The 24,313-nt window shown below is 38.7% G+C and overlaps 1 protein-coding gene across 1 annotated transcript in view; it reads left to right on the forward strand.

Annotated features, from left to right (window-relative positions):
* The window catches only part of LOC104546883 (complement C4-like), a 46,419-nt gene that overhangs the window by 11,375 nt on the left and 10,731 nt on the right, over positions 1 to 24,313 (forward strand). Inside the window, exons 10-32 of the mRNA XM_010192388.1 lie at positions 2,205 to 2,320; positions 3,065 to 3,232; positions 3,948 to 4,145; positions 6,474 to 6,665; positions 8,022 to 8,171; positions 8,581 to 8,707; positions 9,079 to 9,150; positions 10,036 to 10,236; positions 11,106 to 11,217; positions 11,439 to 11,509; positions 12,455 to 12,594; positions 13,726 to 13,938; positions 15,160 to 15,211; positions 15,741 to 15,821; positions 16,864 to 17,067; positions 18,920 to 18,995; positions 19,398 to 19,554; positions 20,526 to 20,621; positions 20,947 to 21,115; positions 22,123 to 22,289; positions 22,737 to 22,895; positions 23,465 to 23,524; positions 23,984 to 24,077. Of these exons, the coding sequence (XP_010190690.1) occupies positions 2,205 to 2,320; positions 3,065 to 3,232; positions 3,948 to 4,145; positions 6,474 to 6,665; positions 8,022 to 8,171; positions 8,581 to 8,707; positions 9,079 to 9,150; positions 10,036 to 10,236; positions 11,106 to 11,217; positions 11,439 to 11,509; positions 12,455 to 12,594; positions 13,726 to 13,938; positions 15,160 to 15,211; positions 15,741 to 15,821; positions 16,864 to 17,067; positions 18,920 to 18,995; positions 19,398 to 19,554; positions 20,526 to 20,621; positions 20,947 to 21,115; positions 22,123 to 22,289; positions 22,737 to 22,895; positions 23,465 to 23,524; positions 23,984 to 24,077 (3,075 nt within the window). The remainder of the gene's footprint in view (positions 1 to 2,204; positions 2,321 to 3,064; positions 3,233 to 3,947; positions 4,146 to 6,473; positions 6,666 to 8,021; positions 8,172 to 8,580; positions 8,708 to 9,078; positions 9,151 to 10,035; positions 10,237 to 11,105; positions 11,218 to 11,438; positions 11,510 to 12,454; positions 12,595 to 13,725; positions 13,939 to 15,159; positions 15,212 to 15,740; positions 15,822 to 16,863; positions 17,068 to 18,919; positions 18,996 to 19,397; positions 19,555 to 20,525; positions 20,622 to 20,946; positions 21,116 to 22,122; positions 22,290 to 22,736; positions 22,896 to 23,464; positions 23,525 to 23,983; positions 24,078 to 24,313) is intronic.

The following is a 24,313-nucleotide window of genomic DNA, read 5'->3' on the forward strand; positions in this document are numbered from 1 at the left end:
GACCCCCTTCTGTGCACAAAATTACCTCAGATAGGATTAACTCATCTGAACCAACATCCAGCACCACCTTAAATGCCCTGTTTGGTCTTCCACTGCTGCTCCAGCAGTGCTCAAGTCTCCTGTAAGTACTATCCTATAAGGTCTGTCCCATATTAAACAGTCCTTTGAGAATATCTGAGATAACCTAGTCCATCTGAAGTGACACCTGTATGAATGCAAATAAATTGCTACCCTTGAGATCTTTTTTGAGCACTTGCTTCAGCTATCTCTACTCCATCTCTACTCTCTGCTATACATCAAAGTTATTATTTGCTTTGTACCTCAGCTGGCTAAGCTGTCAGTCTAAAGGAGAGGCACACGTACTACAGCCATAGTGAAATACAGAGAAACATCTAGACTTGTAAGTCCTGCTTGTCCTTTTATGCCTCTCCATAGTTTTATCAGACTCTGGTATTTGGGATATGCACGAGTTCAATGTACTCCAAACAGCTTAGTCTTGCTGTTTCTCTGGGACATGAGCCTGGAGTGAGCCTATCTAGAAGCTTTTCAGTGGCTCTTTGCCTTTGTTTTCCTAGAGAACAGATAAATATTTCCACAGACAACTACAAGGGATTTGAGTAGATATTTGTTGACAGCAATGTTAAGCACATTGAGTAGGCCTCCACATATCTTAGAGCTATGCACAAGGGAGCACTGTGTTGAATTGGATGCAAAGGTAGATGGTTTATTTGGGTTGTAGTAAATGTTATTGTTAGTCAGACAAGACTAAGGTGAGAGATGCAACTTCAGTGATGACCTCTGAAGTTGAATCTGCAACAAAGCTGAGCTTTCCAACATAGGCAAGATTTTTCTTGCTGTTTATGGGGAGATTGGTCCCTTTTATTTTAGATACCTGGAAGTATCTAGTCAGAGCCCAATATTCAGGCACTTTGTATAGTCAGTACAGAGAATGTATGGGACAAACGGCACTCTAGAGTTGTCTGTTCCCATTGGCTATAGAAGGAGCCTAGTTACTTAGTTCGTAATTACTAGAATCCTAAAACTTCCTAAAAATCCTAAATATTAATTAGGATTCCTTAGAATCCTAAAATTAAGTTCAATGCATTGCAGCTGTGCAGTTCTATAGTATAATCTACTGTAAGTACTTACAAGTGCTATTTCTGCAACATTTATTGCAAGAGCAAAAGGGCATGAAAGACTTCCTGCTACCACACCAGCATGACGGACGTAAGATCTCATGGTGTAGCATGGTCTCTACCACAATGTGCATGCTTCCTCTTTCCCCCACAGGCTGGCTGTCTCCACATCTGTGTACTTGCTGGGTTTGGTATTAATTATATTAATAATATTTTATTTTTATTTTGAATTAATTTATATGCGTGACAGGGCAAGGTTGGTGGCCTTTATTGACACCTTGGTGTGTTAAAGTGGAAAATAAGAGCATTGAAAGCATGTCTCTACATACACATAATTTAAAGCAAGCCACTTTTACTTTTTTTAGAAGTAGTTATGAGTAGTGGTTTAACTAGAAGTTAATTAGAAGAATTAGTGGTTTAATGAGAAAAATCTTAGATGGGAAGCAAATGCTCAAGCTGTCTCAAAGATTCAAAGTTGCAGAAAATGGTATTCAGGTAATATGAACTCTCACCAGTAGTAAAAAATGAAAAGAAAAACCTCTTTCAGAAAACTAAAGATCTAAGGTCCAAACACACTTACTGATTCTGAGTGACTTTTGTGATGGACTTTGATGCAGCCTTTCACTAGGAGCAAAGCCCTGACAGCTCGGAAAGGGAGGTGCACAGTGTCAGTGGCTCCTGTGGCACCAGTGTGCTCTGTGTTTGCAGGCACCTTGTTCCAATTGATGTCTTAGAGGGGAATTTTTTATGTTGTGAGTAACAAACCACTCTTCAGGTCTCTGTGAGCTGTGGAGAGCACACACCTGCCATTGCCTGCTTGCTGGAGCACTGTGCATGTAGCATTGCCCTTGCACTGGTCTGTCTCTGGTTGTGTTCCCCATTTGCCCATACCCATCTCTTCCCCTTCTCAGGGCTGAAGCTTTTTGGGGAGGGATCATATTTTCAGTTTCCTTTATATACACCGCTAAAAATGCAATTAGTCTTGAAAACAGAAATTATGGATGCCATGGTAATATGCAAGTACATAGTTATTGCTCCCATAGCTACACAAATGTTTGATCTTAACAGGTGGTGAGATGAGGGAAGAGGAACTCAGCAATGTGAAGTTTGTGAAATCTCCTTATGTTGTTGATCTGTCTAACACCAAAAAGTATTTTGTGCCTGGAGCCCCCTTCTCTGTTGTGGTATGTAGTATTCAGCCAACTGTGTCGATTTGCTTCCATAGGAAGGGATTTATATCTGCCCTGTTGTATCTGATCCAGTGGGAGCTTTGTAGGACAGAGACCTTGAGGAACAGATCCAATATGGAGCTACTGTTTATGTTTCTAGTTTGTCTCATTTCTGTACATACAGAGCCTGAGCAGGGAAACTGAAGTCAGAAAAAGCTGTGTTTCTGCTCTGGAAGTCATCCGTGCACTGTTGCACTACAAGGTTTTATGAAAGATGTAGCAGTCTCTTCTTCACTTCCATATCAAAAGATTAAAATAATAATCTTGTATCAAATTAATCCCATATCAAATTAAACTTCTGAAAACTAAAACAGAGTATTGTCTTTTTAAAAATATGCTTTTAAGGTTTTGATTTTTTAAATTTCACATATTCAAGTGTTTCTACGAAGTTTTCTACAAAGATTAAAGTTAGAAATTTTTCTTATAATAGTTAATGACATATCTTTGGGATCAGCTAAGGTCTAATGTATGCTGAGTAAAAATCTGGGGCAGGTATTAATCTGTGTTCACAGATTTTTACTGTAGCTGGAGTCCAGACTGAGTCAATGGCTGTACCTTTCTCTCAAAGTTCAAATTTTCAAACACTAATGTATACTGTTTTGTATTTCTTCTCGGGTTATAAAAATAATTGTTTATTATTGGCATTTTTTAAACCCAAGCATTTCCTTGAAGTAACAGAATAACTTTTTTTTCCAATAGGCATCTGTCACTTTGACTGATGGCTCCCCTGCTGCCTCTCTACCAGTCACTGCTATAGTTACCTTGCCTGGAAAAACCCCAATGAAGAAGACTGCACTTTCTAATAAAAAGGGTCTAAGCTCCCTTACATTTGACATCCCTGCAGATGCTCAAACACTTCAAATAACGGTAAAGAAAACCCAAACATCCATATTTAAAAATATACCTGTGAGAACAGCTAATAAGACAATTGCAAATGACTGTGAAGATGATCAGTTTTCATTAAATTAGCACAGAGGGTAGAATGTGATTTCTCACGCCATATACACAGCTTTCTCCAAATTGTGTAATATATTTTAGAAGGAGCAGAGACCTGAAGGTTGTCTCACTGAAGTGAAGGACACTCTTGTACATTGGAGCTTTGGGAGTACATATATCAGTTGTAGTGCTGCTTTTTTTGTGATCCAAATATGCATTTTACTGGCATGAAGAATGGGAATGGGACTGTAAGGAATATCACCATGAGAAGTGACCGAAAATGATGAGAAGATGGTGAAGGAAAAGTTCTCAAACAATACAGACAGTAGGTTACGTCTTGACACTCGGAGGGTTCTGTTATGTGCACTATGTAAGAAAGGAGGAAAAAAGCTGTCAAAGTACAAAATCACCATGATTTTGTGATTTTGAGCCACTGATTCAGAAAGGGCCAAGCCTGAAAAATATCAAATGCAAATACAGCAAGAGAACAAAAGAATGTGAGAGAATAAAGTAATTAAATTCCTATTTTTTGATGCCAGGTTCCCAGCGCTTTCCATATAATCTGGCAGGGAATGAATTAAGGGTGACACTCTATATTGTCTCCTGAAGGGCACTTTGCTCACTCTGTCCTTTTCTATCCTGACAGGTAAAGGCTGAAGTGGGGAAAGAAAGATTAGAATCACCTGAAAGCAGTATCAGAGCAGAAAGGTACAAGTCTGCTTCCTCGAACTACCTCAGCATCAGTGTCCCACATACTGTCGTGGCACCGGGAGATACTTTACACATCACCTTGAATGATGTTCATCTGTCTGGCAGTGGGAAGACTGACTATTTCTATTATATGGTAAACAGAAGAGCTGTGTATCAGTAATGTCTTTTAGAAATAATACATCTACCTAGTTACGAATACATGGGAAACTGGAGAGGGTCCTACAAAGGGCAACCACGATGATCAGTGTCCTAGCACACCTGACCTACCGAGAGAGGCTGAGGGAATTGGGTTTCTTCAGTTTGGTGAGAGCCTAAGAGTGAGTTAATAGCAACCTAAAATTACTTGAAGAGGAATTCTGGACAGAATGGAACTATTCTAGGAGGTGCCATGCAATATAACAAGGCACAAAGGCTACAAATTATGGTCTGGAAGGTTCATTTTTTGTAAAAATCTTTTCACTGGTGATGAATGCAACACTGGAAGACATTCCCCAGAGAGTTCAGGGAATTGCCATTCTCAGAAGTACTCAACACACAACCAGAGAAAACCACATCTGACCTAATCTTACACTAGTGATGGCTGATCTTTGAGCAGACGGACTAGAAATCTCCATAGGTCCCTTCCAGAAACTAATTCTATGATTCCCTCATTTTTATATATTTTTACTGTGTATTGTATTCTTTGAGACATTCTAAATTTTTGCAAACCTTTATTTTGAAGAAGGGGACTTAAGTACAGATTTTAGTCTGTAGTTTCTAATACAGTCTAGAGAAATAGGTCCGTATGAGTTAATGTTTGTCTGCATTATTATGTAGATATTTTTGAAAAATACCAGACCAACAGCCTTGAAAGCTAAAATCCTAGGCAGGTAACTTCTATGATATTATGACAATTCTCTTAATCCAGATCTCATGCTTCCCATTCCTTCCAATCTGTATTCTTTCCTAGTAATTAGCCAATATTAAATACTATTTTTATTAGTCTGATTCCTATAAATTCTTTTTTCAGCTATTACCGAACTGTCCACCTTTTTTGTGGGCAGATCATACACATATATAAGATTTTGTCCTTGCAAATGGGAAAACTTAGTTGTATTCTAGGGTACCTTGAATATCTCAGAAAATTCTTTTCGTAGTTAGCTATTGCTTATTTCATGAATAACACATGATTTTTATATTACCATGGCTCTGTATTACCTGCACCTGATGTTAGCAAACAGGGAGGTCACTGTTATTTGCAACACTGTCATCAAGAATCACTGAAGGCACTGGCTGTTACAGCCCTATCTAGCATCCTGAAATTTGGCCTGAAAAGCAGTTTTATAGGTGGAAAAGCAAGAAAACAATCAGGAACAAGACCAGGAATACAGAATATTTATTTTGCTGAAGGAGACAAATGTGTTAAGGGATATATTCTCGGAGTGAATTTGTTGAATGTCAGATGTGTTCAAAACCAGTTTTCCCTTTCTTTGTTATAATTTCCCTTGGTAGCTTAAATTTCCCAGAATGATAAGCACCATGGGCACAAATTTCCATTTATTTTTAACAGGGCTCTGATATATTTGAATAATTGTATTCCTAGAAGCTAAATTTGGGGTTTGGGTTTTATTTTAATTGGATGACTTAGCATAGGGTTGGAATTGCTGCTGCCAGGCTCTGGGAAGGTGCAGTGGTGGGCAGGCAAGTTGGGTGGGAGGGGTGGTAGGATACAGTGCTGGAGCTCAGCAGTGAGACACTTTCCAAACTTTATTCACCTAAATGAAGGCAGCGAGGATTTCAGACCAGGCTGCAGCATGTCTCTGTTTCTTCCTGAAGCCCATTTAATGTGTGTTTAGGAAAGCTGCATGTATTTTGTTCAACACTATTAGTCCTGGCCCTGTGTCTGTCTTCCACGCCTCTAACAACCCATGAATATCATTTGTATAACATGGGAAGAAAGGAATTAAATACTGCAAGACAAGCTGAAATCAATTAAGGGCCACTCTGTGATTCTTTATGCTGAATATTACTTCTTGGGTGAAACCACCTGCTCCAGCCCCTCCACACCATCTGAAAGATTCAATGCTGGTGACAGATGAAACAAAGCCGATGATACCCTGTCATACCCTGGGGGTGATGACCTGTTGTTGTAGAAGACAAAAATAAGTCTGTTCTCTGGGATCCCTTTTTCAAGCTGTAATACTGGGTGAAGAGAGGTAGATTTGTGTTCAAATCCAGGACACAGGACCAGTTCAGCAGAGGCTTACAACCATCATGCTCCTGTGCTAGAGGCACCATGTGCTGATATTCTCCACGCTACTGGTATGCAGGTTGGGAATTAAAACTATTAGGTGCTGTTAGAAGAAAATTAATTTTCAATAGAAGTAGCCTCAGACAATTCTAAATATGTATATAAAATTATGCAACATGAAGAATAGTGTGTATTCAAAATACTAAATTTCTGTTTGTTTCTGCCTTGCAGGTTGTGGCAAAGGGACAAACTGAGCTTTTGGGAAGGGTGCCCTCCTCAAACAAAGTAATAAACCTTAAAATCACCGAGAAGATGGTGCCTGCCTTTCGCTTTTTAGCTTACTACTTCATCACAAATGCAGGCCGTCAAGAGATTGTTGCTGATTCTGTGTGGGTGGATGTTATGGATGTCTGTGAAGGAAAGGTACTTTTAAAGCAAGTAACATCTGTGACTTTATTCCAAAATAAGGAAAAAAAACCACACATGGAGTATCAACAGAGTGAGTGGAGGCCTGGGGTTAAAAAGTGAGACATGTGATGGAAATTTTATTTTTTTTTTTAAAAAAAGCAAGTAATCCAGATTCTTGCTAAAGGATATAGCTGGGAGAGGCTCCCAGGAGTGATGGCAGAGATAGCCTTCTTCCATAGGACAGGTTGTGCCTCAAAGAGATGAAAAATATAGTTTCATACAGATAAATCTCCCTCTGCAAGTGTCTATGCTAGAAAACCACAGGGAAACACCAAGAGAATTGTTAAGGGACAGAATCTCTTTATAACTTCGTGGTTTTGTAGTGAAGTTTGTCAAATGAAAGTAAGTTAAGCAATTTATTGGAAAAAAAAATAATTTGGCGTAATTTTTCAAGGTTTTCATTACTGTTAAAAGTGATTTTCTAAGCACTTCAAAAGCACTTTAAAAAAAATTGCTTACATTAGAAAATTAAATGTGACAAAACTAAGAGTTCCTCTAAGTCTTTATTTCACCTTCCTCTTCCTGCTTTTTGGTACCATAAAATAAAAAAGGAAAAAAATAAGACAAAATTGTTCCCAATAATATGAAACACAACTGCTGAAAAGTGTCAGGTATCCAGAATGAGTTTTTCACCCCTGAAAAATGTTTGTTTTGGAAAAAGAAGTTGATAGTCCATTGGGAAAAAAGTTTGCAAGAGAAATTATCCATCTCTAACACATGAGCCAATTCTTCCTTCATAAGATGACAAAACCCAGGAACATTCAAGTTAGCGTTTCTATTAATAACTTCCTATTAATCTCATAATCACCATAGCTACTCCTTCCTAAACCACAGAAGTGTCTGCATCGTTTATGCACCATAGCTGGACCCAGTCATGTTGAAAAATTAAAGTGTGAGATTGAAAGGAGGTAGTACTACTACGGACTGTTTTAAGTAGGTTAATTTTGTATGTTAATTAGTCTTTTGCTATATTTCATGGTGATTTTGTTTCCACTGGAAAATAAGAAAATTATTCTGAAGGCCCTAGTTCAGCAAAACCCTTACACACACTTTTGATTCCCATTAAGTCTCATTGAAAGGCAGTGTCCAATATCCTGCACAGGAACATCTTTTAATCACCCACGTTGTCCTCCAGTGGGAGATATCTGCATCTGTATCTTCCAAAAGGCAGGATACCAGGCAGAAACACTGCAAATCAAGAATGTCCCCCACTGTCTAAATGCTGATAGTCAGAGCTGACAGTAGTCCTGCCCAAAATGTCTTTGCTTTTCTATTAACTGTGACATTTTTGTTTCAATCTTTTCTGTTTAGATTAAAGTGAGAACAGAACAAGAGAGATATGAACCATCAGACAACATCAATTTACAGATTGAAACGGACCACGCAGGAACAGTTGCCTTAGCTGTGGTTGACAAAGCAGTTTTTATTCTGAACAAGAAAAATAAGCTCACAGCCAAAAAAGTAAGATATCTGTAAGAAAGAAATGTTAAATCTATTAGTCAAGCAAAATTTTCTATGACTAATTAGAGGATCAAAATGTAATTAATGGCTATTAATTGCTTAATCACAGCTTTGCTCAACTTGAAAATGTTTTTGCTTTTGCAATTTAAAATCTATTTAAGATTAATGATATATTTAAGATATTTAGATTTATTTTCTATGCTACAGCAGACAAATTTGTAAATTAAAAAATTACTTGAAAGCATTCCCCAACTAAAGCATTGCTCAGCTTTAATCTCAGTTTCCAAATGCAGCTCATACCACCAGTTTGTCTTGCTTCTGCAAGTCAAAGGCTTCAATGTTTTTTTAACATATATTAAAAAAATATTTTGCAAGTGTGTACAGTCCTTTATGCTATTTTGTTTGGCAGGTATTTAGTGCTATGAATTCGTATGATCTTGGATGTTCTGCAGGTGGTGGTGCAGATAGCGTTCAAGTTTTCACTGATGTTGGTTTGGCCTTTTTATCAGATACAATTAAATCAAATGTTCGGGAAGGTGAGTGCAATCTGCCCTTTACTTCAGATGTTTGTACAAGACCACTGTATATCTAGGGAGTCTGATTACTCAGAAATCAGAAACATTTTATTGTGATGTTGTAAGATTTCCCTTGCCTGTTGATTTTTCTTCTGTTCTTCTCCTGAGTGCTGGTGGCTTAGATAGCCCAGAAGGTGACTGCTGGTCCTTTGGTGACCAGCTCAGCTGGGGCAGGTAGCGGTGAACTGGGGGGGGCTGTAAGGTCACTCGGTAAACTGTGGATCTTCTGTGAACAACACGGGTCCCAAGATGGGTCTTCCATGAATGACCTGAAATACCAGGCTGTTACTGTCATAGTATCATGACCAAGCTCTTCTGTTCTGCTTTCCCAGACTATAAATGCCACCAGGTTACCAGTAGGCAGAAGAGATCTTTGGATTTTCACAAGAAAATGTCAGGAATTGGTACGTCTGCTCATCTGGGTGGCCTGAAAGGCTTGGCAGGGGGAGGCAAAGGGAACTGGCTTGGATCTAGGAGGCAAGAAGCGATAGGGTAGTAAAGGATACCAATATATTCATAGTCCCAGTTCTTGCGTTAAGTGCCATGACCTAACACAAGTGTGTACGCTATGCTGTGACCTGATGCATCATCTGTCAAAACAACCCAAACAAAAAAAAATCAGAGTGGCCCATCTGCAAATGGAAACTAATTCACCATTTTATAATCCCAAATAATTCCAAGTATTTCTACTAGATAACCTGTCATAGAAACAGTCCTGGCTTAAAAGTTTTTCAAAATTATTTGTAAGGCCAGCAAATGTTTTATAAATCCTCTTTTTTTTTTCCTTGACTTTCTACTTTGAAGTTGTGCCAGCTTTGGTATTTTGTGCTGCGATTAAGAGAAGAGATAGTATAATATTTGATCTAAATCTAAATATATATATATAGATATATAAATAATTACAGAAATTTGTATTTCCTTGCCAGGAGACATGAGGACTTGAAGCTGGGATTTTCCTTACTTTTGAAATCAGTCTCTCTGCTCAAGTATGAGAATAGTACCATGGGTATTTCTATCAAGTTATCTACTTCTAGTCTGCCAAGGAGGTGTTTTTAATTCACAGTCTGAATTAGAAAAGAAAGTTTAGAATAAGATGCCTAGAATGTCATAAGGCCCATGCTTTCCTCCTGTGTTGTGGACTGTTTTTAGGATGGAGAGCAGGTCCCTGGCTGAAGGTTGACTGTTGCAACAACAACATTTACTGCAAATGACAAGAATGAGCATGATGAACAACTTTAAGCTTATTGCTACTTCCACAGCACTAATTCTGGGCTTTAATTATATTGCAGCGAGCAAATATCAAAACACTGACCTACAAAAATGCTGTGAAGATGGCATGAAGTTAATTCCCATGAGGTATTCTTGTGAAAAAAGGGCAACAAAAGTGACTCACTCCCCCGAATGCAGAAAAGCCTTCCAGGACTGCTGTGAGAAAGCCACAGAACTCAGGAAGGAGATGAAGAAGAGGATCAGAGTGGGCTTGGCACGACGTAAAGAACAATGGCATAAGACTGTCTAAAGAAAAATACCCTTCATATGGTGGCATGGGAGGGTTAATGGGCATTTAATGCTGGGGGGCCAGGGGAGAAGTTTTCACATCACCATTTCAGTGAGCCCTGTGCAGCACCCACACACAGTTGTGTGGGATGGGATAACTTTTTGGGGTGAGAAAGGGAATTGCTTTAGCCATCTTTGAAGCCAGCACAGCCTAATGAAGGAGCTGCTGGCCCCTAACTGTACCCTGGGAAGCTCCAAACAGCAGAGCAGAGAATGGGGTGATTGTCTCTATTCAGGACTCCCAGTGATCTTGGATTCATTACTACTTTATTAGTGGTGCTACTGTTATAACACCCAAGTATCTCCAAGATACTACTTGAGAAAAGGCCACTTCAGCCAGAGGGGATTTTGTCTCTGTCTTCATTTCTTCTCCCCTAAGTCTATCTCTGGTGACACAGGAGCTCATGTCACACACAGAAAAGTATTTTGTGTTGAAAATTACCATATTCGAGGTGCAATTTTGGTTACCATTTTTCTCGGAGCTCCACTCCTATGCTCTGTCACAAAAATGGGATGGTGGGAGCATTTTTGCTGCATATATTAAAAGGGAATATTTTCTTGCTTGGCAGCCTATAGTTATTGAACTTGGAAAAATAATTATCCTTTTGTTCCGTTGTAATCATTGGTCATAGCTTCTCTTTTTTCAGCATTTTTTTTTAAGGCACAAGATAAAATCCAGATGAAACATTTCATTCAGTGCATTTTTCATGCTGCTTTCTCTCTGACAAACTGACTCCCTGCAAGACAGTGTAAGGTCAGCAGCCAAAGACTTCAGAATAGAAACCCCACTCTTGTTTTACAGACTATGACGACCATGAAGAAGTGTTTGATGAAAGCTCTGTCAACTTGCGCAGTTATTTTCCTGAGAGCTGGTGGTGGAATTTTGAAGAAGTGAAAAACCCTGGAAACCATAGGTACTGTTTTACCTATTACTGCCTAAATTTGTATAGTAAAATGTGTATACATTTCAGCTTTCTATGTTATCTGATGCAAAGCACTTCAGAATATTTGCAAGCACTTTGTCCCCATAACTGAGACAGTATTTTTTTTTCCATTTAAATACTGAAAGTTCAGCAAATGATGATGTTTACATTTTATGCATCCTTCCTAATACATTTTATTTTGTGTTTCACAGTGTAGAAAACTTTGCTCCTGACTCTATAACTACATGGGAAGTTCAGGCAATAAGCATATCTCCCCAAAAAGGTATAAGTACTGAGTATTTTATTGGGTTACTTGGTATAGATTAGTAGAGAACATATATATATTTTAAACAGAGACACAATGTTATGTTGACTGAAACAGTCTGTACTGAACAACAGAAACTGTTCTGTTCATGACATTTACTCCTTTTGTTTATGTCATATTAAAGCCTCCCTAGAATTTAAGGGGTAGATATATATATTTATAAAAACAACATGAAGTGGACTCTGAAAGAGGATGGATTATACAATCAAAATTGTCTCCTATTCTCTCAAATCGATAAACCATCTCATTTTAGCTTCCACATGGCCAGAAAGCCACAAGAAAGCTAGCAGTAATAACACTGCTTTTATTTGAATATTCCTGGGAGCAAGTTCTGGCCATCTCAGAGAAGCATGAAAGTCTTTGGTCTCTGGAAAGCCAGAGAAGAGAAGAGCACCAGGGGACCAGCAGAGGATCAGCAAGGGCTGGACACCAGAGAGACCAGGTTCCCAGATGCTCCTCTCTGGGAGCTCCTGGGGGTTAACCAGGACCATGCAGGAGGGACAAAGGGTCCACCTGGTACTGCCCACTCCCCTTTGGAAAAGAAGGCTCATCCAGGGGTGCAGTAATGGACATGGAGTTTATTTACAGAAAGCACGGAAAGGTCATTCTGTTTTAAACATGGCCTTTGCAGGAAAGCTGGGCTACATTTCACTCACAAAAGCTGCAGATGCTTCTTCCAAATTTTAGCTATCAAAAACCATGGCAGTGACTCCAGAGGGCAAATCGTTCACCACTTAGTTTGTTGATGCAAGCACATTGAAATGCTCTCTGGAGATGCCTGTCTCTGTCTCCTGCTCTTGACCCTGTGGGAGCCCAGGCAATGAGTTTTGATTAGACATCTAACATTTTGTCATCTGGTGTTAAATTGTGTAATTCTCAACTCTGTTTTTCTTCTCATCCCAGGATTTTGCATAGCTGACCCCTACACTTTTGAGGTTTTCAGAGACTTTTTTATATCCCTGAGATTACCATACTCAGTCAAACGACATGAACAACTAGAAATAAAAGCAGTGGTCTACAACTATCTGCCCAACGATCTCCAGGTAGTATTACCACCAACTGCTGTGTTGTACATATCTATCCATATAGATATATAGTAATGTAATAATTTAATGTAAATGATGCAGCCACCTTTAAGTGCCCTCCTACAGCCTAGACACCACAGTCTCATCTTGAAAGCTTACCCAAGGACAGGATCCAGCTCTGCTGGCTAGTCAAACTTACCACATAAATCAGATTTCATTTAGTATATTACACAGTCAAATTCCTTTTCTTTGGATACGTCTTCTCCCCCTTCATTGATGCAACCAACTACTTTTTTGCTGCCTGCGAATCTGGGCATCACCCAGCTGCTGATAATGCAAGTACACAAGATACAGAGCTAAATTACGACCACACAATCTGATATGTAAATTCATTGTGCGTATAATGCAAAGCCACTTTTTGTCTGCATGCAACACATGTCCAGGTCTGCATAAGGCCACAGTTGTCACCGGGCTTAAGGCCTCCAGGATTCTCAGGCTTATACTCTTCTTTTTATCTCTTCCCATCTCTCAGCCAGCTCTGCTTGACCAGCATCTTCTGAACTGTGTTGAATGATGTAGAGCTGGGATGTATAAAAATGTACTATGCTTCTTACTTTCTTGTGCTTCAGGGATAGGCCAAATCTATATTGTTAATTCAGTGTAATGAAGAAATACTAGCTAATTTACCTTCACAGCCCTAGTCAGTGTAGATGAATATTAACAGACCATGGGGTCATGGAATAATTTAGGTTGGAAGGGACCTTCAGAGCTCTCTAGTCCAACCTGTTCCTCAGGGCACATCCAGTTGGAACAAGTTGCTCAGGGCCTTGTACAGCCAAATACTGAATATCTCCAAGGAGGAAGACTCAGCCACCTCTTTGGACAATCTGTGCCAGCATTTGATCATTTCTTGGTGAAAAAATGTTCCCATTTTATAGATGGAGAACAGGAAGTTCAGGGAGGCTAAGTGGAAAACATTTTCTATCTTGCAAAATGTCCACATTGCTTTTTCTTTTTTAAGCAAACATGAAGTTTCCTGTAATACTTGTTTCTCATTTCCCATCCTTATCTAGACATGATGGAGCTGGAGTGTTTTTCCTATGTGGTGATGCACTAAGCCTGATCACAGGTATTGCCTTGTCCCCGCAGGTTACAGTGAGAATGGATACACCGAATGGGCTGTGCACCGCAGAGGCAGCGGGGAAGGCTGTGCAGTTGGCACTGGTGGCTAAGGGGAACTCTGCAACACCAGCCTACTTCTCTGTTGTCCCTCTGAATGTGGGAGAAATTCCAATTACTATTACTGCTTTTGACAAGGGTTCTGGGTACAGTGATGGCATTAGGAGAAACCTCAATGTTGTGGTAGGTATAACTAGTTGAGGTACTTCATGAATATGTGTTTCTCCTCAAATATAATATTCACTATGTATGAAGCTTTCATGGAGGGAGTAAAATCTTGAAAACATAAGGCTGGAAGAAATTTCAGGAAACCTGTGATGAGCTTAAGAGTTGTGTATATGGAAAGAATTGTTCTATAAGGCAAAAGGCATCCTTCCACCCATGACATAGTGACAACTTCATACAGTCAGTGCTCATCTCTTAATCTTTAATTTCCACCTGCTTCATCAGTATTTATAAAAAATCTTTTTCCCTTATGAAGCCAAGATTGATGTTCTTCTAGCAATATTTTGAGAAGGAAATGACCTCTAATAGACATGAAGTTTAACCCTATATCATTCCTTCTAGTTAATGGATCTTCAAACTTAACAATAGCATAGGTAAAATACATACAGGCAAACAAAGATGTTGTATTGATTCTTTAATACGTTGGTTCTCTTTCAAAATGATGAAAAGGAAGAGTCTTTTAATAAAGTTGACTTTTCGAGAGGCGACACTGACCAGCGCAGACTCATTACAGTACCCAAGTACCCTGCTGAGGGTGATTTTCAACCCACACAAAAAGTGCAAAATAAGAAATCTTACATCATGAATGTAGCCATATAGGTAAGAATAAGGCATGGGATGCCAGGAACCTGCTGTTGTCACACCTGCTGTTGTCACAGGCCATAACTTTTCTAGAAATAGACAGTCTCAGAGTTCACTAAAACACTGAAAGTGTCTGTAAAAATAACTTTATTAAAATACACACTGTTGGAAGATGAATGAGTGGAAATCAGAAGGAAAAAAATAGTTTAAGTTTTACGAACAAGATTAACTTAGAGCTTGGTGAATTTCATAGATGAGAGATTTATAAAAGTGAGTCCACATGTGAACCTGACTTGCATGGCAGAGAATAAACTTTGAAGTTTAATTTTTCTGTGTTATTTTTGGTTAGAGTAATTTCAATCTGGAAATATATCAATAATGACTAAAAAATCCTTAGAGTTTACTAGCATTTCGATTGGGAGGCTGAAATTGTGATTTCAAGCTGCATATTTACCCGGAGACAAATCTCACTCTAGAATAACCTATTTCTGCCATCTGCTGGTCTAGTGTAAGGATGGAGATCATGGCTTTCAGACACTTTAATTAAAGGTGTGAGTGCTTGCAAAAGTTTTGACATTTCTTTCCTCAATTGTACAGGCTGAAGGCGTTTTACAAAGAGAAGAAAAGACCATTTGCATTAATAGTGACTGTAAGTTACACAAAGGAGTTAGATAGAGATGAGGTTTGGGGTAAGGACAGGGGTGGTAAAGTCTGGTGTGAATATTATGGGTGCAGTGATGTCATTCTTAACATACAAATGTTGCTTGAATCGACCAAAACTTGGCACAAATCTCTTTATCCAATACATAGCAAAAGACTCAGGAAAGAAAAATCATTTAAATCTAAATGTTTAGAATTTATTTGTATTATGTCTCTGCTTCAAGGTAGTATTCTTTAAATATTAAGTAGACATCTATTTCATTTGCTAATGGATTTTAAAAGGTATTAAAAACAAGCCTCATTTCAAGCAAAACAATTGCTATTAAAAATTGAATCAGTTTAAGACAGATAAATATATTTATTTTCATAAATTTCCATTCAATGTTTCTGATAACATTTCTGTCATAATTGCTATCAACTGTGAGATATTTAATAAAAAAGCATACTCTAACATTAGACTGTGTGTTCTTATTTTTAAAGAGTTTGGATGTGGATGTCTGTTTATTATTCATTTACAGTGAAGTCCCATACACTGGACCTGAACAGACCAGCTGATATGATACCAGGTTCTGATAGTCATGTGTTTGTTAGCCTGAAAGGTAAACGTATTTTTTTGTCAATAATCTTTGCATAGTTGACAAGAGGCATGCCCGCTTGTGCCACTGATTCCTGAACAGAGTCTCCATTCCCTCCTAGTTTTTCTGTTGTGACTCAAATGGTCTGACCTGTGGATCCAGGTCATAAAACAAAACAGCCCCAAGGCTGATCCAATACCTTTCCTCTTTCTAGTTACTCCTCCTCACTTACATTGGATACAATATCTCTGTGCAGTCCATCCTGCCTCACTGTGCCCAGGCTGCCTTTATGTGAAGGCCACAGGAGAACGGAAGAGTTCACTTTCTCTAGTAACACCACAATGCATGTGGTTTGGTAGAAACCTGCTTTATTCTTCAGAAATATGGATGCTGGTCTCTGATGTATAAGTTCTGGAAAGTTCTGTTTTTCTAAAGAGAAGATATGTACAATCATATGTTCATTACATCAAATAATTGTGTGTATGTATATGTATATATATATATAAACTCATGCATATGTATTTTAAAAGCACCTACTAGCAAGTACTCTTATTAATGGTAAATGTAAAATAATGCATTCTTGACACAAAGGCTATTGGCTTCCATTTCTCATCCCTGTTCTAAAGTATGGGAATGCTTGAATTCATCAAATAAGGAAACTGCAGAGAGGAGCAGGAAAAAAAAGTTGAGCATGATTAAGGCAAGATCTTTTTGCCCTCTGTGCGAGGATCAAGTCTGGTTTGACAAGACTTTTTTAGCCCAAACTTGAAGCACCAGCCTTTCCCCATCTCCTTGCTTCTCTGGCTCCAGTAGCCTCAGGACTCTGTCTCCTCCATGCTGCTTCTCTGCCTCAGCCTCTTTTTCTCCAGCATTCTCAGGGCCTGGCACCTCATCCTGGTCCTTCTCCAGCCTTGTTTCTTTCCTAAGAGGCTGAAAACAGTGTTTAATAATGAGAAGTATCAGACCATGCTGGAGTGTCTACCTATAGCTACTATCACCTTTCTTCACATTACATCAGCCAGCTTTAAATACAATATGTATAATGGCTTGTCTTTTTTTACAACAGGGAATATTATGGACGAGTCTGTTGAAAACTGTCTTAGTCTCACTGGAGTTGAGAAGCTTATTCGAGTGCCCACAGGCTGTGCAGAGCAAACAATGGTGAAAATGGCCCCTGCAGTCTACGCTATTGAGTACTTGGATGCCAGTGAGCAGTGGCAAAACTTTAATCCTGAAAAGAAGGAGGAAGCCACTAGGATGATTGAAAAAGGTACGCAGAAAAAGCCTCAGCCACCGACTGGCACTGTCTTTGCTATCACTTTGCATTGCACACTGACCATTGCTACTTGCCAGAGGAGTGAACGTGGTCTTAACACAGCCACGCCTCTGACAATCTGCAGACAGACATGAGAAACAGAACGGGTGAGGAGGATTTAGGTGACTAATTGCCTCCATCTGGTATTTTACAGTATTGACGTTCACAGTCCACCCTCTCTCTTGGCTAAGTTAGAAGCAGAAAGTAAAATCTGAGCTGATCAATGTCAGTTCTTTTCAGAGTAAATGGACAGCAAAACCAGTTGATCATGTCCTCCTTAAGTAAATGTGCAAAACAGATCAAGATTAATCATGTCCTAAAAAAGTTTATTTCTCCCCATGGGTCATGGACAGTGCTTAGGATGGCCAGCTGCTATGCAGGCATCTCTGCTGGATCAGATGATTGATGATCAGGGGGTGGAGCACCTCTTCAATGAAGACAGGCTGAGAGTTGGGGTTGTTCAGCCTGGAGAAGAGAAGGCTCCGGGGAGACCTTATTGGGGCCTTCCAGTACCTGAAAAGGGCCTACAAGAAAGCTGGAGAGGAACCTTTTACAAGGGACTGTAGTGATAGGACAAGGAGTAATGGTTTCAAAGTGAAAGAGGGTAATTTTAGACTAGATATTAGGAAGCAATTATTTACTCTGAGAGTAGTGAGGCACTGGCCCAGGTTGCTGAGAGGAGTTGAGGGTGTCCCCTCTCTGAAAGTGTTCAAAGCCAGGTTGAATGTGTTCCTGGCCACAGCAGGGGGCTTGGACTACATGATCTTTAAGTTCCCTTCCAGCCCAAACCATTCTACAATTCTATGATGACTGTACTTGGCAATAGGAGTATCTCTTCCACGCTTCTTACATGAGCTAGAATGAATCCAATAGCCTTGGACCAGCCCAGGGAGGGAGTTTTCTTAGAGAGATGACAGCTGCAAGATTGTTTTTTGAAGAGCCCACTCCGAGAGGTGATGCAAAGCTGGTGTTAAATGCACAACAATGCCAGGACCACATCATGTGGAAGTGGAGGTGTTCCAGCTCACAAGCACTAACACAGAGCCCAAGAGTTGTCAGTAGTGTAGCAGATACGGCTATTCTTTCTAACTGTAGTGGTGTGCACATGACACAAAGCAATATAATGCACCCATCTTCATGATCTTCAGACAACATGTGATGCACAGTTCACCAGTGAAAAATAAGGGCATAAATAGAGATTTAAAAAAGAGTTGCTGAATGGAGGTCTTTGTCTATACATCAAAGATTGCCTGAAGTGACATGAGATCCTGCTGATGAGTACTTGGTACATCAGCAGCATTTAGTTCCTATATTATACTTTTATTTATTCTATCGAAGTTCACCAGGGTAGAAAATGAGTTGTGTGGCTATGATATAGAATTCGTCAAGATCAGAGGCCACAACTCATTTCTAAGCCTATGTCCTACACAAGAGATGGTATTTTGTATATTTTTTAATTCCATGCACCATAAAGTCAACAGCTTGAATAGTTGTCAGTAACAGGAAATAAGATTGACCAAGACTGACTACACAGAAGATGCTTTGTAATTATGGATACCTGCAGTTTTCAGGTTATTCTCATAGCTCAATTAAGTCAAACAAGACAGAACACCTTCTATGCCTAGTGCATTTTCTCTGTCAAAGGCTGCTGACTCAGACATTTCCTCCTTAATGTACTAGTGAACACCTCCATGTACTCTTCCACCAGTCATTACTGAACATGTCCATGTTAATACAAGTGATGTATGAAAATGCCCAAGAAATACATGTATTCTCTGAATGGTTATGTGCTGTTCTATTCATGCAGGTTATACTAGACTGATTGAGTTTCAGAAGGATGATGGCTCCTATGGAGCATTTAAATCAGTCCCCAGTAGTGTATGGTAAGTGTATTTTTGGTTAGGTTTTGTTTTTGTTGTTTTTTTTTTCCCAAAATACTTCTATTATCATTTGATGTATCAGAAGCTCATCTGGGGGAGGATGGATTTCAAAATCTGGTGGGAATGATGTTGCCTATATACTTTTGTAATGGATAATCAGCCATGTAAGTCTCTGTGCACATTTAGTCCTTGATGAAGGAGATTTATACCAAGCCACTGATTATTTTGCATTTGCCACAGAGTAGAAATGTTCACGCTGATGTCAAATGATAACTCACTTCGTTCCATTGAGTGCACTGTTTTGAATATGAGTCTATGTACAAAACTAGCATGTTTCTTTTCCTGTCAATATACTCTTCTATAAATATATGTCAGCACAAGTTTGAAATATTATCTTTTGTGCAGGTTAACTGCATTCATTGTTAAAGTACTCACAAGGTCCAGAGAATACATTAGTTTACAAGACAGTCACATACACACCTCGATTTCCTACTTGGTTAATCAACAGCAGCCAGATAATTCATTCCATGACCATCACCCAGTATGGGACAGGACTATGCAGGTAGGTCATCTGTATTTAGAAGAATCTGTTGCACATTTTGGGCTGTTAGGGATTGAAAATAATATTGTGAGTTTTTGACTAACAAGAAATGTATCTAAAGAAAAGAAATCTGTAATGTATTAAGTACAAAATGTGTAATATAAAACAAATTTGTTAAAAGGTCTGTTATGTCAGAGACACATGGACACACTTCACCATCTTTACCTTTTGATCTAGTCTTAGATAATTTTGCAGATGACCTATGCCTCTAGAGAAATTTGAAAATTAATTCTGATATCTTTGTCCTTGGTAAAAATGTATGCCTTTTATTGCCAAAGGCAAAAAAGACATAGAATTGCAATTGAGTTTTGAAGGAACCTCTAAAAGTCATCCAGTCCAACCCCTGCTAAGAACAGGTTTAGGTAGATCAGATTGCACAAGTCCATGTCCAGCTGAGTCTTTAGTACCTCTGAGGATTGGGATCCCACAGTCTCTTTAGGTAACCTGTTTCGGTATTTATTTGGGTAATCTTCAGGGAAAAAAGCTAATGAGGTTTAGTTTATCAAGAAGAGGAATAAGAAATTACCTATTAATGGTGTATAAATACTTTTACAGGAGAAAAGTTCTAGGCATTAGAGGGCTCTTTAGTCTATAGGGAATGCTTGGAAGTTGAAGCCATGAATATTCCAATGAGAAAGTTTAGATTTTTAATTATAAGTTAAATAATTAAATATGTGATTACCAGCTGAAGGACGTAGTGGATTGCTCATTTCTTAATATAGTTTAATGCAAACTGGCTGCCATTGTAGAAGATATACTTCAGGTGGACACAGGTTATTGAGTAAAATTAAAGGGTAAAACTATGTCATCTGTGGTTAGATGTTTTGACAAGAAGGTGCTTGATTTCATGAAAAGTGATTTTCTAAATTTAATCATAAGCATATACATATATATTTAACTTTAACTTTTCCTTTTCATGTCTCATCTTTCAGGGTGGCATTGGCACAGCAAAAGAGGATTTGGCTTTGACAGCCTTCGTAACTATAGCGTTGCAACATGCTCTACAGGTCTACCAGTCACCTGAAGTGGTAGGAAGCCTGACTGTTTATCTTTAAGTTTAAAGGCTAGTACTCAATGTCATGTTCACCTTACTATCTTAAAGTACAGCAAATGAGGAGGTAAATATTTATTTACATTTGTGGTGTATAGAAAAAGATGCTGTAGCCTAATGTAGAACAAGGGGGTTTGAGCTATGCACTCCGTCATCAATGCCTTTAATCACCAAGCAAAAATTATTAAAATTGTTTCAAAAATTACTACAGTGAAGTATTCTAATTTCCTAGTACTCTCCCCAGTAGTAACAGTTAGTAGCTCTGAATGACCTTTTCAAATGGATCCATTCTGTTTATACAGGTACAAGTGATTAGAGGAGCAGTGACCTACATGAAAAATCAACTTTCAATAAATACTAACTGCTATGCTACAACCATCACTGCTTATGCTCTGACACTTGTGCAGTCTGACAGTGAAGAAGCCCAGCTGGCAAAAGAAAAATTAAGGGGCTGCTCTGTTTTTGATGCAGGTACTGATAACTATTCTTTAAAATTTAGTTAGAAGGCACTTTCCTAATTAAAGCACTTTGAGCACTCTTGCATCAACAAAACAAATTCTAGTAAATGAAGACTGTTAAATTTCATAGAAGCGTGTATGTGTATGTGTAATATGTTTAATTATTTTAGTTGCATAATTACATATTTCAATGTTGAAATTGTAATATGTAGTTTATATAATTAATATCAATGTAAAGTAACAACTTAGCACTGTGAAGTTTGGATCTTGATCTTATCTGATGCTGGAATTGGAGCAAAACCACAGTAAATAGTCATTTACTATTTCTGCTTCCCTTGCTGCCTACCAAAGTTTCCACAATCCTAAAGTGCATTAAAAAAAATCAAAGTCAGCTGAGAAAGAAGAAACTTTTGATGGTTAAATAGGAGTGAAGAACTACAGATAGGAGTAGCTGGATTTGTCATCAAAAGGGAAAGTGTCTTTTCCAGCTTCACCTGCATTCAAACTCCCTCATCAGTCCTGAGTGCTTTGTTCCCTCTCCACATGGATGTCACCTCTTCCACCTGTCACCAGTGTGCAGCTCTGGTCAATGCTGAGTCAGTTGTGTGGCTGCACTGCAATACTATTAATTTCTCCCAATTCGTTTGGTAAATACATTATGGTTTAATAGCCATAATTTAAGCATAGGGGACATGCTTTTCCTTAATCAAGACTAGACTTACAGGCATAATTAATACTATTATATCTTCAGGACCACCAGACACACTGCTACCACTCCGTCAGATGGATGTCTCTATACACTGGGATCATTAGATTGTGATGATTTGATAAGTCAAAATAATAAATTGTGGGGTTCCTTTTTCAGTATTTCTCCTTCCCAACTGATTTCTTGCTCTCATGAGAACATCTGTGTCTTGTGGTTCCTCAGAGTGATGACACGAAATATCTACTGTGTAGAAAAATAGTCACTTTTGGCAAGTGTCTTTACCAAGGGGACTCAAAACTGAGTTATTCTTGCAGCAAAGCAGCAGCGCTACTGGGGAAATGGCGAGGATGCAATCTCAGTGGAAACCACTGCCTATGCATTGCTTCAAACATTGCTTCTGAAGGACATGGAGTACGCAAAGCCTATTGCTACATGGCTGACAGAAAGAAGGAACTACGGTGGAGGATACTGCTCTACACAGGTGCCTGACCACCACTTCTGGTGGAGTTTCAGGGGGAGTGAAGAAAACAGAAGCCCCATAAAGACTTTTTCTTTTAGTTTTGAAAGCATCATAAAAGTTAATCCTGAACTTCTTCAGCATATTAAGCACTAAATATTTTGACTCATTAATATAATTGGGCCAGAATAAAATGTTTATAAGCCAGCAAAGATTCTTTGTATTTATGAAAACTTATGATAATCAAAGATCAGAACTCGAGTGCTTTTAGGATTTTAATGCTAAAAGAAGATGCTGGGAAATTAAATTAATAGTCTGTGTGGGTAGGAACAGACAGATACAGGAGAACTTCAAAACAGTAAAAATCATAAATCTGAAGAAGAGATCTAGGTGACTGATCATGTAATATTACATACTGTTGACATAACCTGGCATAATTGTTAGGAGTTTTTTGATTTCTTTCTCATCTAGGATACAGTTGTGGCCCTAGAAGCTCTGTCAGCATACAGCATACAGACACTGAACACTGCTTCCACCAACCTGACCGTAAAACTGGCAACACCTGGAAGACACAGAGACTACAGTATTACTTTGACTGATACTGATGAAGCGATTCAGAAACAGCTACAGGTACACAGCCATCCGTTGTTTCAAGTATTTTTTCCTCAAACAGGAGAAACATTGAATCATCTGGCCTAGGTTTTCTCATGTTAGGCAATAGCTGGTTTATAATATTTTTAAATAATTTGATCTGTAAAACAACAGAATATTTTAAAAGAAAATAAAATCAACAGATGCTTAGCAGCACACTTTAGAGGCCCTTTCATGCCTCTTCAAGGTTTTTGATTATGTGAATGTCTCCCACTAGTCACAACCATCCAGGAGCCCAAAACTTGCTAGGGAAAAGAATAAGTGTGTTGAGGCCTGTGAAAATTTCAAATCCAGGCTAAAAGGAGAGAGTGAAGCTGGGAAAATATGTCTCCTGGGCCCCAGAATAGCAGAATAAGATATATCAGCCCAGCACATTAAAAATCTTATGAGGCTTGAGGCCTCATAACTGCTTTCATAGCTAAAAGTTTTCTCTACCCTAGTTCTGAGGGGTAAAGGTGTAGAAGACAGTCAAGATCACAGGAAAACAGTAGAACAAATACTGAGCACAGACTAAATCTCTTTTTTCTTTTTTTTTCCTTGGTTTACAGTTTGAACTTGGGAGAAAACTTGAAGTGTCTGTAGATGGCAGAGGAAATGGAACAATGAGTGTAAGCTGTAAATCAGAAATTCAAAGTCCAACTGCACTTCTTTTAATCCTTTTTTGAAAAGAGAATGAGAAATTACTTGCTATGGCTTTATCCTTTGTGTTCCTACCTTCAGATTTCTAAAATTCAGGGTCTAAAGACTAATAGGCAGTCAATTTTTCCTGGTTTTAACTTTGTTAAGACATGAAATGTCGACGTTGATAGAGGTGGCTGGAGTTTGAAAGACTCCTTTGTGGTTGGGAATGGAGAGTTATCTCAAAGGTCTCACACCATTTGTGATTTGCACATGGGACTTCTACTTATACCCATGACAGCCCCCTGTAGAAGTCTGTGCCTCTGGGAGATTGGTGTTTCTCTCCACACTCCCATATTCCATCAACATTTGCTGAAGTCATGGATGAGTAAATCCCTTGTCACTTAAATGATATTTTTAGTGGTTTGCTGTTTGTGTGTTCATCTTAGATATTAAAAGTGTACTGGTCTTCTGAGCTGAAGAACAACACATGTCACGATTTGATTTTGATGGTGGAAATGGAAGGGAGCATTAAGTACTCTGGTGAGTGCAAAGGAAAGTGTTTGGGTTCAAAGCTGACACATTTGGCCAGCTGCTGATGATACTTGATGGCTTTCCAGCCTTGGAAAATGAGACTAAATGAAAGAAACAAAGCAAGAGAGAGACCTCTGAACTCTGCCTGCCAGTTATTTCATTATTAATACTTTTAAATAGCTTAATAACTGTTTGAGTAGATGCAGCGGGTACCTAACAGCTACACAGGTACTATTAGTAACTCT

This window comes from Mesitornis unicolor, unplaced genomic scaffold, assembly GCF_000695765.1.
Source record: "Mesitornis unicolor isolate BGI_N332 unplaced genomic scaffold, ASM69576v1 scaffold16749, whole genome shotgun sequence".
Classification (NCBI taxonomy): Eukaryota; Metazoa; Chordata; class Aves; order Mesitornithiformes; family Mesitornithidae; genus Mesitornis; species Mesitornis unicolor.